This window comes from Sphaerodactylus townsendi, linkage group LG05, assembly GCF_021028975.2.
Source record: "Sphaerodactylus townsendi isolate TG3544 linkage group LG05, MPM_Stown_v2.3, whole genome shotgun sequence".
NCBI classification, from domain to species: domain Eukaryota; kingdom Metazoa; phylum Chordata; class Lepidosauria; order Squamata; family Sphaerodactylidae; genus Sphaerodactylus; species Sphaerodactylus townsendi.
The window spans coordinates 39,655,877-39,674,542 of record NC_059429.1 but is presented as its reverse complement, the minus strand read 5'-3'; the positions used below and the strand labels follow the sequence as shown (position 1 = coordinate 39,674,542).

Sequence of the window (18,666 nt, the reverse complement as noted above, 5' to 3'; positions counted from 1 at the left end):
GTGATCTCCATGTTCTTCATGCTCTTTTTAAACTTACCTCACAGCAGTGAACCCAAGGCTTTTAGACATGCTATTACACTAAGAACATCTTGTAATTCACGGGAAGGTTTACAGTTCAAAACAAACCTGGTGCTCCCACATTATAAGAGGCTCTGTGGGTCCTCTCAGTTGACAGAAAGGGCCTGTCACAGGAGGTTTGTTTTTCACAACGTGTTTTACTCCTTCCCACAGTATGATTCTTGGCAGAACCAGCTAGTCATGTTTTAGTCCCAAATAGCCATGGAAATTGGATATAGTACCAGTGGCAAAGGATTGATGATAGTATGAGTATAGTAGTAAATGTAAAATCTGCAGGCTTGATGTATCACAGACATAGCAGTCACACATGGAGAGATCTTACTAGAACATACTGGAACCTTAAACACCTATTCATCCTTGTAAGGCATAACATTGTAATCTTGTAAGCCATTACAGTCATAGGAAAGCTGTATCTCTGAAAAAGCGAATCATAGCAGGGAAGGAGAGGGCTGAACAGAACTATGGGAGGGAAACCTAGGCCTCCCATTCCCTATAACAGCCAGACGTGCTGAGTGTATGCAGTTGGATTGGGGAGGAGCAAGGTTTATAGTGTCTGTGAAGATCCTTTTTTTGCATGAACCCTGCACCCATGGTCTTTTACGTAGCTTGAAATCCTGTTAGCATTTATTTATTTCTTCCACAGGTCGCAGAGTGGGGCATACAGAAGCTTGGACTCTTGATTTATGCAGATCAGTTGGCAGGCACTTACAGTGGTGGCAACAAGCGCAAGCTCTCCACTGCCATTGCCCTGATAGGCTGCCCTCCTTTAGTCCTGCTGGTAAGTACCTTAATGGTAAAGAAATCAGGTAACTAACAAAACATTTCAGACCTAACTACGTATTGTACATGGCTCAGGTTGTGTTTAAGATGACCACACAATCAATAAGGTTGTGTCTGAGATAGCCACAAGGACTTTCAATCAGATGTGTGCTACAAACTATCTACTAGAAACTTTCATTCCTAATGTCTAGGGGTGGGCTGCTTTTGGATCAGGATCACAGGGCACAAGGAGAAAGCTTCAGTGTCCTACCTGCTGTTTCCTTGATCTGAAATGCCCCCCTTGAAGAACCCTACATGCACCCCATCCCTATCAGTATATGGATCCCCAAGTGGGGGGCATGGTACCCCTTTTGCTCTCCCACTTTGAAAAACTGTGAAGGGGGGAGGCTTAAGCCACCTCTTTTCTTGGACACTGCAGTCCCAATCCAGATTGGACCCATGCATACCTGGGATGCATGGACACCCAAAACATGTTTGCTTACCCAGAAAACTGTATTGTGTGATTATGCCTTCAGTCCGCAGTGCAACTCTGCAAAGTTGTAGCTACCTCTAGATCCGCAACGGAGTGTCTTTGGCTTATCCAAGACACTCAACATCAAATTCTCACAGACTTTCATTTGGGACATAAGGTGTATTTTATTTGCTAGTCATGTTTAGCCTTGTTTTCTTCCTTGTCACACTGCACCAGTAAGTAGCTTAAGTTTCTGTATACAAACATTGTGCTTTTCCATCAAGAGATGCCCCTCCCTGATTTCACAGAGACAAGCATCAGCTCTCTCACTTCCCTACTCTCTCTTTTTTCAAAGTACTAACTGAAAGGTCGTATTGGGGAGAGGCTTTAAGAATGATTTACCCTTGATTCTGCCCAAGTTAATCTCTCTGACAGGGCAGTCATAAGAAAACATTAAAAAATAAATATACATTTCTACAAAGTAATTTTATCAACAGCCATTTCAATTCATATATCTTCTCACCAATTAATAATTAATTCTCACCAAATAACTTGGGTTGGTTCATTCATTCTACCAGTATTGCTCATAAAATAGTTATTGGATGAATGTGTTGTTTTTGCACACTCCAAAATGACATCAGCTTCCTCATTCTTGTTGGTATTGAGTTTTGTATTGTTGTTTTTGTTTAGTCATTAGTTGCCTTCTATATATGATCGCATCCAATGGGAAGCCAGGGATTGGCTAGAGAACCCTCCTTACCTAAGCCAGGGGTCTGCAACCTGCGGGTCTCCAGATGTTCATGGACTACAAATCCCGTCAGCCCTTGCCAGCATGGCCAATTGGTCATGCTGGCAGGGGCTGATGGGAATTGTAGTCCATGAACATCTGGAGACCCACAGGTTGCATACCCCTGACCTAAGCTAACTTGACATACTGGGGAGAATTAGTAGCTAGAGCAGTAGTTTCCTTTGACTCCATTTTACAGAACAATCTTGTCCTAATTAAGATTATTGAAGTGTACCATCAGAAAAAAAATACCCTCATGATTGCTTCTCTGCTGTCTCAGCTGCTTATATAATCTGGTTTGGACCTATTATAAGCAAAATCTCAAAAAAAATTCCTTGATAACAATCAAAGCTCATTGGCAGATGGTTGTAAATATTTGACATAATCTCAGTATACATTATTATTATATTGTTCTCAGGATGAGCCAACCACGGGCATGGACCCTCAGTCCCGACGTTTCTTATGGAACTCAATTGTCAGTGTAATCAGAGAGGGAAGATCTGTTGTTCTGACCTCACACAGGTAATGCAAATAACTCATGTGCAATCAGCTGTAGAACCCAAGACCTTGTTCTTGCTTGTGACCAATTCAAATATTCAGAGAAAGCCCACTGTACAGTACTTCAGCATGAGAAAAATGCTTCATTGAAGGTAGAAAACTAGCACATCAGGGACAATTTTACTTACCCTTCTCCCTGAAGTGCTAGCATTCTACGTCCAGGAAACATTGGAAAATGTGCCCTTCTTGTTTTGAGTATTGTAGTACTAGAATGACTATATGAATGCTTTTTTAAAAATGTTGATAGATCTCAAACTGAGCTGAAATGTGGACAAGAATAATTGTGGGTTAACTCTTGGCAGTCTGTTATTTATTTATGAAGTGAAAATTAAGCCTTTCGCAATCATTACTGAATTCCATCAAGGTCTGGATGAATGTGCTGTATCCTCAGACCTCCTATATGTTGAAGGGTACCACTGGAATGGCAAATCAAATTGATGGTTGCTGTCTACATCTCTCCACTACTCAGGATCATTCAGCACAAGAGGAATGGAGCTGAACACACAACTTCCTGTATCGTACCACTTGGCAGGAAACAGGAGGTTTAGAAATTTTCTTCCTGCTGCTGTGGGATTGGCAGAGACATTTGTATCCACCCTTGCAACCATTCACTTGTCCTAGGGATGGCTGTCTCATGTTTTTGAGAAGCCAGAACATCGTGAGGCCACAAAATAGTTTGAAAATAGATGCTACTTTCATTTCACTAAAAGAAATCACACTTTGACAGATTCCTTGGTTATCCGGATGTGAGACTGTCTTTGCGGCTACTCTACCTGAGTCACATAGAGTTTCCCAAAGGAAAAGTAACCCAAGTACTGAATGTTAAATAAATGTTGCTTGTAGTGGAAGAGCTCCACTGACCTGCTCGTGATGCTCTGTTGAGCCCTTCAAAGCTTTGAGGCATCCAGTGTCTGTCCCCAGTCTCTGTCCATTAGTGCACTACTCTTCCAGCTTTCCTGACTCTTGGAGGAGTTTCTCTCTCATTCCTCCTTTAGTACGTCACCACTAACCAGTCATTTGAGGAATTACTCACCAAGAAGACCAGTATTCCCACTCTGTCTTCCCACATTGCAATTCTGAGGCTCTTCCTTGTACCTGCTTCTCCCATTGCCCTAGCTGTTTACCAAAGAGAAAGCTGACCACACTTGCACACTCTCTTTCCTTTAGATGGAATCAGCCCAAAAGGACCTGCAAAAAGGACCCTCTGTGCCAAGGGATTTTATCTCTTCTATTTTCCCTTGTGGGTCAAGTAATCCTTTTCTGAAATTTCCAGGAATATACCATCTAACCTCTCACACTCCCCAAGTTTCTGTGCCCCTTCTAGGTGTCAGATTCAAACTAAGGTGTGAACTGGCCATTTCGTTGTCTCAGGCTCATTCTGCACATGCAGAATAAAGCACTTTCAAACTGCTTTCAATGCTCTTTGAAGCTGTGCGGAATGGCAAAATCCACTTGCAAACAGTTGTGAAAGTGGTTTGAAAACGCATTATTTTGCGTGTGCAGAAGGTGCCTCAGTCAGGATGACAGCATTTCTAGTACTTTGATAGTTGGTACCTAAGAGAAATTAACTTCCCCCTGCTGCTTGTTTTTTTTTAGGAGAGATAATTGAAAAAATAACAAACCTAAATGCGGGGAGGGGGTTGCCAACCCCAAAACTCAAAATCAAGAAGTATTTGTTCCACACTACTTTCGGATTATCTTGAACAATACTGAAACAACTGAGAATATGAAGCAGAAGCTATTGATCTGCAAGGGTCAGTTTTGTTATTTTGAGAAAGAAGCAACTGTATTGCAACCCCCCGCCCCCCCCCCAAAAACCCATCTAAGCTACATGACAAAGCCAAATTAGATCACGATGGAGGGATTGTTGTGTATCATTAAGTCCAGTACAAATTATCTGTACATATCAGGACAGCAGGACTGCTCTTTTCTTCCCTGTAATCCTGAAATGGTAGATGATCTCTGTTTTTTACCAGCATGGAAGAATGCGAGGCACTCTGTACACGCCTGGCTATCATGGTTAATGGGACCTTCAAATGCCTGGGCACCATCCAGCATCTCAAATACAAGTATGTTAAGAGATTTGCTTCTCATTTTTTTCACAATTAAGTAATCAGTGAGGAAACTGTGGTTAGTTATTGTACTATTGGGCACAATTCACTGGGAACCTCCTGTGCAAGATCACAGTAAGTCTGCCTTTAGGGGCATCTCTGCATTAAATGGTTGTTTAATTCTTGTGTTCCCCCCTCAAAGAACCTTGGCATTGTGTAGCTTGGTGATAGGACTGGGAATTGTTACTAGAGATCCCCAGCCCCATTTCACAGTTTTCCATTTTCTAGCATTCCCTTGGAAGATCAAATGTTTGGCTAGTCTATTTTCTTTGGTATATACTTACACTAAGGGAGTCATTCAATCACTGATTTTATAATTCTAAATCTCTTCACTTTAACAGGTAATGCTAATTTAGTGGTAATCCCCCAGTGATGTCTGTTATCAGGATAGTTACTGTATAATGCATTATTAGCATGTACAGCTGCTTATTACAATAAACACAAAGACTACTTGGCTCATTATTTCTATCCCCCAGAAACTTGTGCTGTAATTTTAACTCTCCCTGGGCGATTTCCCACTGGTGATTAATCCTGGGAAACCCAAAATATCCAGGTTTCCTCATGATCTCCCCACTGCTGAACTGCAGAACACAGATCAGTCCCGTTTCTGGCGCTCCCCACCCTTATCACAGGATTTTCCAGGATCTGCTTATATATGCATCTTTTTGAGAGAAAAAACTCGAATGGGAGCTAATAGGGCTACACATTTGAGGGTCCATAACTTTTGCCCCCATGAACCAAACGTCACCAAACCTGATTGGTATCATCAGTAGAGTCTCCTACTGATACCACCCAGGTTTGGTGAAGTTTGGTCTAGGGAGTCCAAAGCTATGGACTCCCAAAGGGGGTGCCCCCATCCTCCATTGTTTCCAATGGGAGCTAATAGGAGATGAGGGGCTAGACATTTGAGGGTCCATAACTTTGACCTCCATGAACCAAACTTCACCAAACCTGGGTGGTATCATCAGGAGGGGCTCCTAAAGATACTCTGACATTTTGGTGCTGCTAGCTTAACAATTGCACCCCTGACAGCAGGCACCCCTCCCCCCAAGGGGCAGGCCTAGATGTTGAAACCTGGATGAAAAGGTGTTGATTATTTTGAAACTTAGTTGTATCTAGATTAAATTTTCAGTGGGAATTCGGCCCCTATGGTTGATTTCCCACTGGAAAAATGAAAGTGGGTACAAACTGGTTTGGTTTGATTCAGGACCTTTTCAGCGCGGTTTCATGGTCCCCACTGCAGCCAAACGACCCTGCTCCAGGTGACGCAGCAGCCAGGCTGAATTCCCCACTGTTCACTTATCTGCCACATGATCCACTCAGGGGCTTCCTGATTGGCTGCTGTGGCAGGAATTTTTTTATTTTCTGCACTTCGGATCCACGTCTGCGTGAGCATGCGCAGAAGAACTGCACGCAATGTCCTGTTTCTGTGCCGCTTTGTCTCCTCGTATCCACGTGGATACGAGGTGTAGCGTTCCTTTGTGTTGCAGAAAATCAGAACATCATTCTAAACCAGTCCCATGTCGCCACGTATCCACGTGGATTCTAGCTACGTGAAATAAAAAAAATAAAATAAAGGACTGCGTGCGCATCGCACGTAGCCCACTGAGCCCTGATTGGATGGGAGGCTCCACGTCACTCGCAAGGACGGGTAGTTCAAATCCAGATTCAACCCTCCCCAACTTCCCCACTGCTCCAGATTGACCACGCATTTTTCGAAAAGGTCTACTTCCTTCCAGGTTCTAAAATAATGCATGGGGGGGGGGGGGGCGCAACAGAAACTGGCTGAATGCGCGTTCGGCGCTGATGTAATGGGGAGTTCTGCAGGAAACCTGGATATTTGGAGTGACAAGCATGCATCTAATCGTGAGTGGGGAATCGACCTATGAGTATCTTTATAAAAAAGTTTGTATTAAGCAAATGTTGCATATAGATATAGCTGATGGATGAATATTTCTCAATGAACAATATAACCTATCACTGTATAAACTGGGTGTTTCACAGATATGGAGATGGCTACATTGTTACCATGAAAATCAAGGCTTCCAAACCTGGACTTCCTCCAGATTCAAGTCTAGCTGAGCAATTCATACAGGTGAACTTTCCAGGAAGCATACAGAGAGAGAAACACTACAACATGCTTCAGTACCAGATATGCGCCTACTCACTGGCCAGGATCTTTCGATTAATTATCTCCAACAAGGATTATCTGAATATTGAAGAATATTCTGTCTCCCAAACTACCCTAGATCAGGTAAATTCAAAACCATCCACAGCGTAAAATACTCTACCTGAGAATGCAGAGAACTGTCAAAGAAATAACTCTAATTTCTTAAAAGTTTTGAGAATGATTGAGTAACAAACAACATTTTGGCAATTATTGATGATGATTATATGCTTCTATATTATTAACCTATGTGTTTTAATCTTAAATTTCATAGGGGGTTGGCAGTGGTCATAAGTTATATTCTTCCAATTCACTGACTTAATTGTGCTTAGAAGAGTGTAAGGGCCAAACTATGAGATCCAGTGTGATTCAGTGGTTGAGGTGTTGGACTGGAGTCTGGGAAACCAAGGTTTGAAACCCCATACTGCCCTAGAAACTTGATGGGTGACCTTGCGCCAGTCACACTCTCAGCCTTAACCTTGGCAGGTATTTCAATGAGAATCCTCAAGGTATGCCAAGGACGTGACACAGAGGCAGGCAATGGCAAACCACCTCCAAACATCTCTTCCCTTGAAAACCTCATGGGATTGCTGGGACTTGATGGCAAGAAATAAAAGGGGCACATTACATGTGATTTTTTTGATGAGTTAAAGTGGGGTTTCCTGGGCTGGACTTGACTCGTGTTCCCTGAACTCACACAGAAGCTACAGGGAAAGGCATTTTAAAAATTCCCAGGAGCCGAACTTTGGCCTTTTCTGTACGAGTTGTTTATTACAAATCTTTTCCCCCTTTGAATTCCACATGTTTTCCCCTCCATTTGGTCCCAAAAACATTTCCATTTATTTGTCCTCTGTTTTCCCGAGAATTTTTATTACAATACTTTTTAGATCCAATTCCAATCCAGCTTCCTTTGAGTAATTATACTGTAAAAGTCTTTATTTCTCCAATCCACCAAATATCTGGCCCTTATCCACATCCCTGTATAGTCACCCATGCTCTCCTATAGTCCCTTTTTCATCCCCCGCATCTTCCATTTTTGACAGGAATGTTCAAAATTATTTTCTCTTTGTCATATCAAACTAGCAATGCAACATTGAGGCAGAGATAAGAAGCAGGGGCCATTGGACCAGCTTTGTCAATTTCACCTAGAGCTTGTGATATTAATTTTCAGGCCCAGAAACAAAAAAGTAGGGGCCATTGGATCAACTTTGTCAATTTCATCTAGAACTTGCAATGGGTCTGGGCATAGATACAAAAAAGCAGGGGCCATTGGCTCAGCTTTATTAATTTCATATTGAACTAACAATGTAAGGTTAATGTCTGCAGTTAAAAGCAAGTGAAATTGACATTGACAAAGAACTGCTGCAGTGATAATTGTGTCTTACTGCAGTTCTAATTTGGCTGGAAAAGGTGGTGCTTTGGGGGAGGGGCTACATGTTTCTGTTTTTGCTCCTTCAGGCAATGGCGCCTGCTCCAGTAGTTTTTTTTACTTCCATTTTGTGTGGGTAATTCTCATTAATAGAAATGGAGGCTGAGACATTTTTTGAATTGTCACTTAAGGGTAACTACAGTACCTGTGCTAAAGGAAAAAAAAGAGGGGGCTGTCCTGCATTGCAGATGACATCCTACCACCATTAGGAATAATACGTTTTCAGCAGTAGTGTGTGGAATAAATGCAACTGAAGAGATAAGGGGAGAAATGACAGGGGGAATGGAGGTGTGCCAAATTATTTCACAGAAAACATTTCCAAGACACAAGGGCCATTTATATATGCAGTGCTTACCTTGCAGCTGTTTACTTTCCAGTAGGTTTTTCTTGTAATTTTTTGTTAAAATGGGATTCTCCTGCTGTGAAGTGTCCCCAGCTGAGCTGATCCTCCATTTTGCCCGCCCCCTTCTATTTGTGCAACCTTTAGCTGGGAAGGCTGCCTGCTGCTTTTTTTTTCTTTTTTGAGCTGCTGTCTTTGGTCTAGCATTAATTTTCTGGACTATATCATGGGGTTTGGGTCAGTTTCAAGGGTCTAGTGCTTAAGTAATAGACCCTCAGCATGAATTTTTTTTTAATAAAACAGCTCTTTTGATTTTTTTGAAGTGGTGCTCAGAGGAGCAGGAGAAACTCCTGTTATATGAACAAGGAAAGTTGGAAGGAGCAGGAAAGCCCCAAGAAAATGAAATGCGTATTGATTCCATTCAGTCTCCCTGTGAAGGGGGGGGGGGAGTTGCATTTTCAGAGGTTTCAGAAACTGTGGCGATTCTCTGATCTTAAGCATGTTGAGTTCAGGAGAGGAGGAAACATGTACGTATCTCAGAATGCAATCTGAAGGGAATGTCCCCTCAATGCGAAGGAGGCCACAAGTGCATAAATTGCCAAGGTCTGACCACTGGGAAAATCTGTGGTAAATTGTACACGCAGAAAAGGCCTCTGTTTGGAACAGTGGCACAGGGGAGGAGGGGCTCCTGCCTCCTTCCCCCATACTATTTTCCTGAGCTTAAAATAGCCCTGACAGAAGATATTCGTGTAACTTGGAAGTTGAGAATACTCCACAGAGCTCCAGTTATGCACAACTCCGTGCAGGGGGTGTTTCAGCTTGAAAAAAAGAACTGTGCCAAGCAGAATTGTGGCTGCTGCATGCTATAAAAATGCCATTCCCTGTAGCTGCTACGTGACTTTAGGGAGAGCAGGCATAATCCAGAGAACTCTCACCTGACTTACCCCAAAATATATCACATAGTTTGGTCCTGACTCTGCTTGGAATTGCAGTGTAATGTACGGGTTTGTTTAAAAAGAAGATAACAGTGGTTGTCACTTTCAATGGGATGAACCTTTCCAGGGTCTCCAATTTTTCTGAATCTGATGGTATCTTTGGAATTCTGACACATTGTGGTGGGCTCAGGGGTGGTGCATGCCTTTTGATCACGTGGGGGGTGCCAGATCCCCCCCACGTAACCAAATGGCATGCGCCCCAGCCGCAGGCCACCAAGCCTTGCCCCCAGGAGCTGGTCTGCAGGGAGGCAAAGGGGCAGGGCTCAGCAGCAGGCGCCCGTGGCACCCACCTGGGCCACCCGCTAACACCACCACCCCGTACAGGCTGGCTTCACTGGTTGGTATTCAACTGTACTCCTGCCCCAAGCTACATAGGGAATTTTGGAGTGGAGCACTGTTGGGTGGCGGCCTTATAATGTGCCCCCAGTGTGATAATAGGAATTGGTGCCTGGGATGCTAGTGCCCCCTCCCCCCGCCTCTAGCTGTGCCACTAACCCACAGATGCCTTGTTGGGGACTCCTGTCCTTGATTCTCTTCAGCGCTTTAAAGGGAGACTAGGGTTGAAAAATCTGGAGATGAGGAGAACTGTATGGGAGGTAAATACTAGGGTTCCCAACAGGCCTAGAAAAAAATGTCCTGTTTGATTGAGTCTTCATTAGTTGTTATGCCATGCCATGAAGAGCTTCAAGCCTTCAGCTACTCATTTCCAAACATTAAACCTCCATTAAAGGAACATGATGTTTTCCGCCAGGTCTGTTGACCACTATATGACTCGTTAAACAGAGAATGATCTTTCCAAGCTTAACACAATTAGAATCCATCTAGGTACATTTTGGATGTTCACAGGACCTCTAGATTCTCTTCATCCTTTACCAGAAGTAAAGGCAATTCTGATGACGCGCCTATCTGCTTTTTTTCTTTCAGGTTTTTGTGAACTTTGCTAAACAGCAGATGGAAGATGAGGAAATTCCTCTTCACCCTCGTGCAGCTGGTGCTAACAGAGAGGTGAAAGTGACTCCTGCTTTCTGTCAGCAGACAAAAGCATAAAGAAGATCTGCATCGACTAAAGAATTCTTCTTAGCTGAGTGTCCTTCCTTGCCAGAGTACTACAAACACAGGATAAGCTTTTCACAACACTACAGTTAAACATAGCAGTATCAGTGGAGAACAGTAATGAGGTCAGATGAGTTGACTTTGATACAAAGCGTTTTGATACAAACTCAGAACAGGGTTTGGGACAAAATGGGTTGATACAAAATCACCTTTGTGTGATTTTCAAAAAAGCCAGGTGTACAAGTTTGTCATGTCCATCAAAAGCACCTGTTTTAAAGGTAATACTGTAGTATTTATGTTTGGGACCAAACTAGGACTTGCTGGCAAATACAAGCTGTGTTGTTTCATCCTACCAAAATCTAGAGAAGTACTGGCTGTGGCTAACAGGACAATGAACTCACAAAGTTTCATAGCCAGCTATAGAACTGAAAAATTTATGAACGCAGGAAACATTCCCTTTCCCAAGGTACATTCATGATTCACCCCGGGGAGGGAAAGAGGAAATAGTGGGCAAGTTGAGAAAGAGGAAAATGTGTGTCCTTCACAAGTTCTTGCTGGTTCCCCACCGTGCAACAACCCCCCACCCGGCAACCAATCCAACTGGACCATAGTTTTTCCAGGTAAAAGGTGCTAGGGGTACGGAAGGGTGGAAGTCTTTCAACGGGAAGAAGGTAAAGGTTGGCTGGCTTTTATATGGCTAGGAAGGAGGCAGGAAAGAGGGAGAGACTTTGGAGACGTTCAGGGAAGGAAAAGGAGAGGTAGTGGGGAAATTCACCTGCAAGTCCTTGCAGGTTTCCATTTGTTTTGTTTATTTAAAACATTTATTAAACGCCTTTCTTCCTTATGGAGTTTAAGGCGGCTTATAACATTTAAACATAGGTTTGAATGTTTTAAGAACTCTGAGGATCTTGTTGAACCCTGTTCTCATGGGAAACTTTTTAAAATAAGAAATAGTGTTTTATTTTTTCAGTCACCATATTGGAGAGTAGTATATTAAAAGTTCCAGTCACCACTGTAGTGTGATTGCTGCTAGAAAGGTCTTTTGGTAAAATCATGGGGGAAGCATCTGGGAAGCGTTTAACCAAGCCAGTACAGCATACATTTTGAATGGCTGCTCAGGCATGGTAAAAGCCTCCCCTGCCCCTCCACTGTATCAGTGGGAAGGTGCTCACATACTATTTCCCATGTAAGTCCCTTTCCTAGTAGTAATTATATTACAAAGAAAATATAATTTGTATATAATTATGATTTACAGTTTTCTATTTACATCAGCTAGTAGGTCCCAAACTATTCCTTCTCAGGTACAAAATGCTACACAAGAAAGACTTATGGGTTGTATATGTATCTGTGTGAGTGTGTGCTTTTATCGTTTTTTTTTAACTTGAGCAAGGTACTAAACAAAAAAATTGTAAAAATTCAGTAACCAACTACATAGTATCTTCTACAGCTGAAATTATATGAACCAAATTTAAAATATAAGCCTGAATTTATTGCATATTCTCTTTATAAACAGTTGCAAAAATTTTCTATACATCATTTCTAGAGAAATAAATCTTGTCAGGAAACAGTCAGAGCTCCTTGGTTGATAAAGTCTAAAACAAGTACTAAAAAGTGTGTTTAAGACAGTAGTGCATTAATTTCGCAGTTTGCACAGAGCCTTCTCGAAACTGACTGCACACTTTATGGAGAAATACAACACTAGAGGGTTTAATCTTTTCTTTGACTTTGTTACAGGTGAAGACAAGCATTTCTTTCAGGACTACATCTTAGGCTTCTTGTTTAAGTACTACTGGATTGTATATGTGTTTTCCCATTAGTACATCCCACTGATTTCAATAGATCTTACTCTCAAATTAAGTGAGCACAGGATTGTAGCACCAAATGTTTTTCAAGGTAAGAAATGCAGACAGAATAATCACATGATATACAGTGCCAATCTAAGCAGAGCTACACACTTCTGAAATCAATGGGATTCTCTGCTTAGAATGGTACTACTGAAAGTCCTGCTAGAACTTCATAACTTGAGAGAGAGGCATGAGTTCTAATCCCCACATAAAAGATTTCCTGAGTATAGAAAGCTACCATATTTGTTAAAGGGCCAGGCTAGAACCTTTCTTCATGTGATAGTTTTCTCTGTGCAGGAAATTTCACATAAATTCACATGCACAACCCTCACCTTGCCTTCTGAAATTGTATAATCTCAACAAGACCATGTGTAAATTGTTCATTACTCTCAGACTCTTCATTCTCATATAATATTTCCATCGATGTTGTGTACAGGTTCCCATATTTCCTGGTGATAGAGGTTGCCCAATCAGCTTCCTTTGAGACAGCTTTGGATATGTTTCAGTCTTTTCTTTTCATAAGCCCATTTGTGGAACTTCAGATTGTTACATGATGCATTTTCATGTTTGCTTTTTGCCCTAGGGCCTGACCATAAAGTGTCTTATCTCAGCAGCAGACAACATCCTGACAAACTAGCTTTAGTTAGTCCTGAAAACCTTTGCTGCCAAAGAGGCAATAGAAAAATGGGAACAAATATTGCATGTTGCAAAATGCAGAAATACAAAGAGGATTGGAGCTATTGAGCCCATGGAATTTCTCCCTGTACAGAAGATTCAGCATGCACTGGGAACATATCTCATCAATTATCTTCATAGCCTGCCCCATGGGCTGTAGTTGTGTTCATAAAATTCATCTGCTTTTCTTCTTATAGTTCAGTACAAAACGTTACAATAAGAAAGGAATGATAGACATTCGAAGACTAGGATAGTCCTTAAACTCTCGTAGATAAGTGTAATGCTTGTCTTTTGCCCAGACTGTCAATTGAATAAAACACAGTAAGGTGAATAATCCCACTACAAAAAAACAAAACAAAAGCAGAGAAATACAGTGAATATTTACAAAATATACTGAGAAGAATATTCCCAAATTTAAAAGCCAAGAATACTATTCACCTGGAACACACTGAGTCATGATCGTAAAACCAATCCACGTCCCCAGCTGTAATAGCCAAGAAAATTTACAACTATTTCACATGATTAAAACTGCTACCATAACAAGTCCTTTAAATAAAATATATGTACGTATCAGTTTCTAACATCGGTTTGTAAAAACTAAAAAACCTTGATAAACAAAAATGTAATCATGCACACAGCCAGAAAAATAACCAATGTGTTTTGAATATGTATTTTGATCTGGAGGGCCATGTAGAATTGCAACTGCACATTTCTGTCCCTAGGCTAGGGTAAACTTAGAAATCCTTTTCTCTTCCATTTCTGAGCAAATACCGGAGGGGAACTTGCATAATCCTTCCAGCCTTTCCATTTCCAAAAATTTCATTAACTGAGTACTAACATACTGAACTAGCTCTCTTTGTTTGCAAACATTGGGCAGAGGGGGTTGTTAATAATTGCATTTTACAATTTTTTTACAGTATCTTAACTAGTAAATGATTGTTATAAGGCTAGCTATTACACCATACTAACAAGTGTCTACATGTGTTTTTAAAGACAGAGTGGCTCATTTTCGGCAATTACTACTACAGCACAGTACATTTTCCCCATGTCCTCCCCGAATCTTCCCTGAGAAGTGTCAATCAGATGTCAGCTGCCAGTTCTCCACTGAAACTGAATTCCCAAACACGCAGGGAGGATCAATTCAGACTGGAATTATCCTTTCTGGCCTGAAAGCCAGAGGGCCTTTCCCCACTTACCGTAAGCCCCGCGCTACTTGAGGAGAGTAGCGCGGGGTTCCTCCTCCCTCCCCACGGCAGGGGCGGCCACAGCGCAGCCGCCCCGACGCTGCCGCTGTCGCGCCCCCTTAGCGCGCGGCATCCCAGGCGCTCTTCCAAACAGCGCCTTTTGACAACCCAGCACAGAGCGCGGGGGTCGTGGGGACGCCTGGGCACGCGTCTGGGATGCCACGCGCTGAGAGCAGCGCGCGGCATAGGGGGGATGGAAGGGAGTGGGGAAAGGCCCAGGGATAGATATTGATGGAATACAAGTAGGTTTTAATAATGAGGCAAGTAGCATTCCCTGGGGCATTTCAGATTGGGAAAACAGTTTAAGAGGTAAATTCCCTGTATGCCATAGTCTCAATCTGAATCAGGTTTGGGGGACATATGGAAACTGTAACATGCGGTTACTTAAGCACTAAATGCACTTTGTACACAAACGTTCCCTGTATCTGAGACATGGAAACTGCTTACAGATTTCAGTGTTTTTATTACTTATCTAATAATCTTGCTACATGCAATTCAGATTCCCACAAATCCCCTGATAATGTACGTTTATAACAATCTAGCAAGACCTAAATCTTATAAAGTTGGCTGCTGATTTAAAATACATACCTCATAGGTATAGTTCGGGCAGGATACAAAATAGAATAGCCATGTGAAAGGATTCTTCGTTGGATAAGGGATCTTACAGGTCTTGGATCCTATGAGTTGAAAAATCCACAGAAATATAGAACAAACTTTGCAAATTTGTAAAGAAAACAAATGCTAGAAAAATAATCCAGATGTTCATTTCTGTCCTTTGTGTACCATGTGGCTCAGTTTGCTAGTCTGAATGGAGCTATTTGCTATTTGCCTGCTTTCTGATGGATGGACACTTTGGTTAGGATTGCATAGGCAATTAGGGTTCAGGGAGCATCTTTTATCAGAAGCTAGACAAATTATTTGGTTCACTTCTTTTATAGTGAAGAAGAAGAAGCAGAAGCAGAAGAACCAAAAGAAGAAGAGTTGGATTTATATCCCCCCTTTCCTGTAAGGAAACTCAAAGGGGCTGACAATCTCCTTCACCCCCCACCCCCACCCCCACCCCCACCCCCATAAACACCCTGTGAGGTAGGTGGGGCTGAGAGAGCTCAGAAGAACTGTGACTAGCCAAAGGTCACCCAGCTGGCGTGTGTGGGAGTCCACAGGCTAATCTGAATTCCCCAGATAAGCCTCCACAGCACAAGCGGCAGAACGGGGAATCAAACCCCGTTCCTCCAGATTAGAGTGCATCTGCTCTTAACCACTACGCCACTGCTGCTCTTAGCAAGTCAAGTGCAGCACAGTGTGCTCAAGAAGTTTTAATGTCTTGATCTATACACCTAGAAACAAATGCCAAACATTCTACTGCATCCTGGAATGAACAATAAACAGAATCCAGAATTCCACTATAATGCAGATAGAACAAGTTTGATTCTCAATAACCAGGTCACCAGAGGCAATCAATAGGTTTACTCCCAGTCCTAACGGTGTCCCTGAATTGTACCTTATGTACCTGAATTGCACCCCATCAGTGATATAGAGAATGGTATTATTTTCACACTGAAGATAGCAGACTGGGCCTGAATTATAGTGAGCTGCCTAAGATCACTTATAGTGCCATTACAGACAGAGCTGTACCCTCCTAACTTCACTGAAACTCTGATTAGAAGGGTGAAACTGATTACAGTGGCACTGTTAGTGATTTCAGGAAACAGAAGATAGTTGAACTATGGACTTCTTTGATTCACTATTCGGTCTTATGGCACAGTTCTCTACTACCAACTAGGGCCTGGCTATCATTAAACAACCCCCATGAAGGTATATCTGCTATCTGGTTACACAACCCCTTGGAAGTATATCTGCTACCTGATTTGTGTTCTAAAATGTGATCACTGTAGGCCTAATCGGCCACCGATACTAGAAGATTTTTACCAATGTCTTGTAGGATTCTCAGTGCAGTAGAGAGTGGTCAGACTCTCTCTTACAAAGTGTTTTACACTGTGCAAACTCAACCCATCATGCATCTATTCCCATCTGAAATAATTTTTTAAAAAGTTAGAAATGAAGAACTCAACCTTTGCTGTCTTTTCTCAGATTACTGAGAGCAATGTGGATAGAAAAGTTTCCAGCTTCACACGTCTGTAATGAAAGAGAGAGAGAAGAAAAACCTATAACAAAGACTTTCAAATAAATAAGATTCTAATCATATTTATGCCAACCCAGTAAAGGAAGTTGGAACAAAGAAACAGAATTCATGTATGAAGCCATTATATACACTATCTGCAATGCTTATCTGGATCCCATTAAACTATTTGGTTGGTTTGGTTTGCTCATTAGAATGTATGTTACATGAATCTATTGCTGGTCAGTAGGGCTGGTTTGGGATTGGTGTTGAAACTACTGGAAAAAAAGGGTATTTTTCTAATGGCCCGCTTTCTACATTGGCAGTACCAAAGCAAATAGCTAGACTCATACCCACTAGCTGTTTCCCCTGGAGAGGGTCACAGAAGAGAATTAAATCAGCCCTCCTACCACATTCCCAAACAGTAGATCAGCATAAGTCTAGCCTCATTTAAAGGCAGGGGTGTATGAGTGCAGAATCTGTATTGGTGTCTTAATGGTGTATAGCTAATTTGGATGGCAAGGTTTTATCGGTGTGAACTGCACCTCAGTCCAGTGTGTGCTCCAATGTGAAATAATAAATATTCCCACTTCCTTCTCTAAATCAATAGTGAGAATTCCATGTAAACATAGGAACAACCACATTCATAATAATTTAGCGTATTTGATATTAAGGCTTCATTTAGTTGATGGATCAGGAGCTCTTTCAATTGTATTCAGTTCCTTAATAGAGACATGGAACCAGAGGTAGGATCCAACCAGTTCTCAACACTTCTCTAGACGTGGTTACTAATTTTTTCTGAGTGCCGAGAAGGGGTTACTAAAGCAACCTCCCTGCCCAATAGGGACTGGAGGTGCGTGTGTGCGGCGGCGCCACTGTTTGAATCCCACCACCATCGGAACCTGTTATTCACATTTTTGGATCCCACCACTGCATGGAACCAACCTGTCAAACCTAAAATCCCTACACTTTTTCAAACCTTTTGGAACACTGCAAAATTTGATATCTAAGACATTAAGCTGATCTATAAGATCAATCTTAGTTTAAATTTACAAAAACACTGAGAAATATTTGCTTGATAATACAATAAACATTTCTTACAGTATTATATTTTAAGTCTACATTTTGCTTACCAGACACATGATGAGGGCAAAATTGACCTGCTTTTGTCCATAGGCTACAAAACAAAATATTTATGAAGGGTTCATTTACTGTTCGTTTAGCATTCCGAAATAAATGTTCAAATGACATTTACTTATTTTGGTACTTACAGGGTGGTGTGTATAGAGGATGGTTGATGTAATAAGCAAGCCAGGCAGCAAATCCCCAGTAGTAGAAACAATTCTATTAAAAAAATCATTTTATATGTATTAACAACTTACATATTATGGCATATTATGGCATTTTATGATATTCCGCATACATAGCCAGGTGCCATCTCTTTGTCATATTCTATTTTGACCAAGAAACTAAATGAAGGGGGTTATGCTGAGAGGAGTCTGCCCACATCACGCTGAATTCTATCCAACAAGGTAAGCATGGTAAGTTGGCAAGACTGTTGGATACCAGCTTACTCTAGAAAATTGGTGTAACCAGGGCATATTTAGTTCCTACCCCAGTGTTTTTCAAGGCACATATTTTTAGTTTCTCCATAAAAGTGAATGGCTATCATTCACACACATGGAATGAAGTACTGCAATGCTGACATAGATGTTTCCCTGGAAATCTTCCACTGAGAGAACTGAAAGTAACCTATGGTAGAGCCTGAGTGAAATATACCTCTATGAACAGTGTGCACAAAGCCACCTTATGCTTCCCTGCCCTTTTTAAAGGTCCTTTCAACACAGGATCCACCCTTGCAAAACATAAACATTATGATGGCATTTTGTTACTAAACAACGGAACTTTCAGATATAGATTGATACAGCAGTTTTTCAGTCTATCATTTGTTAACATTTTGCAACAATGCCAACCCCCACCCTGAGTTTATAAATGTGTGAATTGGAAGGGAAGACAAAGGTACTTTTTTGAAGTG

The 18,666-nt window shown here is 41.7% G+C and overlaps 2 protein-coding genes across 8 annotated transcripts in view; one reads left to right on the top strand and one right to left on the bottom strand.

Moving 5' to 3' along the window:
* ABCA4 (ATP binding cassette subfamily A member 4) overlaps positions 1–12,974 on the top strand; it is a 158,989-nt gene extending 146,015 nt beyond the window's left edge. Inside the window, exons 46-50 of the mRNA XM_048496239.1 lie at positions 722–856; positions 2,515–2,618; positions 4,631–4,723; positions 6,770–7,019; positions 10,621–12,974. Of these exons, the coding sequence (XP_048352196.1) occupies positions 722–856; positions 2,515–2,618; positions 4,631–4,723; positions 6,770–7,019; positions 10,621–10,743 (705 nt within the window). The 3' untranslated portion in view covers positions 10,744–12,974. The remainder of the gene's footprint in view (positions 1–721; positions 857–2,514; positions 2,619–4,630; positions 4,724–6,769; positions 7,020–10,620) is intronic.
* Positions 12,217–18,666, bottom strand: part of LOC125432572 (very-long-chain enoyl-CoA reductase-like) — a 52,968-nt gene continuing 46,518 nt past the window's right edge. For 6 of the 7 annotated variants that reach the window (XM_048496246.1, XM_048496248.1, XM_048496247.1 and 3 more), the window contains 6 exons: positions 17,903–17,975; positions 17,765–17,808; positions 16,585–16,648; positions 15,101–15,189; positions 13,707–13,752; positions 12,217–13,607 (listed from right to left, as the gene is read on the bottom strand). In XM_048496246.1, coding sequence (XP_048352203.1) covers positions 13,480–13,607; positions 13,707–13,752; positions 15,101–15,189; positions 16,585–16,648; positions 17,765–17,808; positions 17,903–17,975 — 444 coding nt within the window. In that variant the 3' untranslated portion in view covers positions 12,217–13,479. The remainder of the gene's footprint in view (positions 13,608–13,706; positions 13,753–15,100; positions 15,190–16,584; positions 16,649–17,764; positions 17,809–17,902; positions 17,976–18,666) is intronic. The other variant, XM_048496251.1, reaches the window with a different exon arrangement.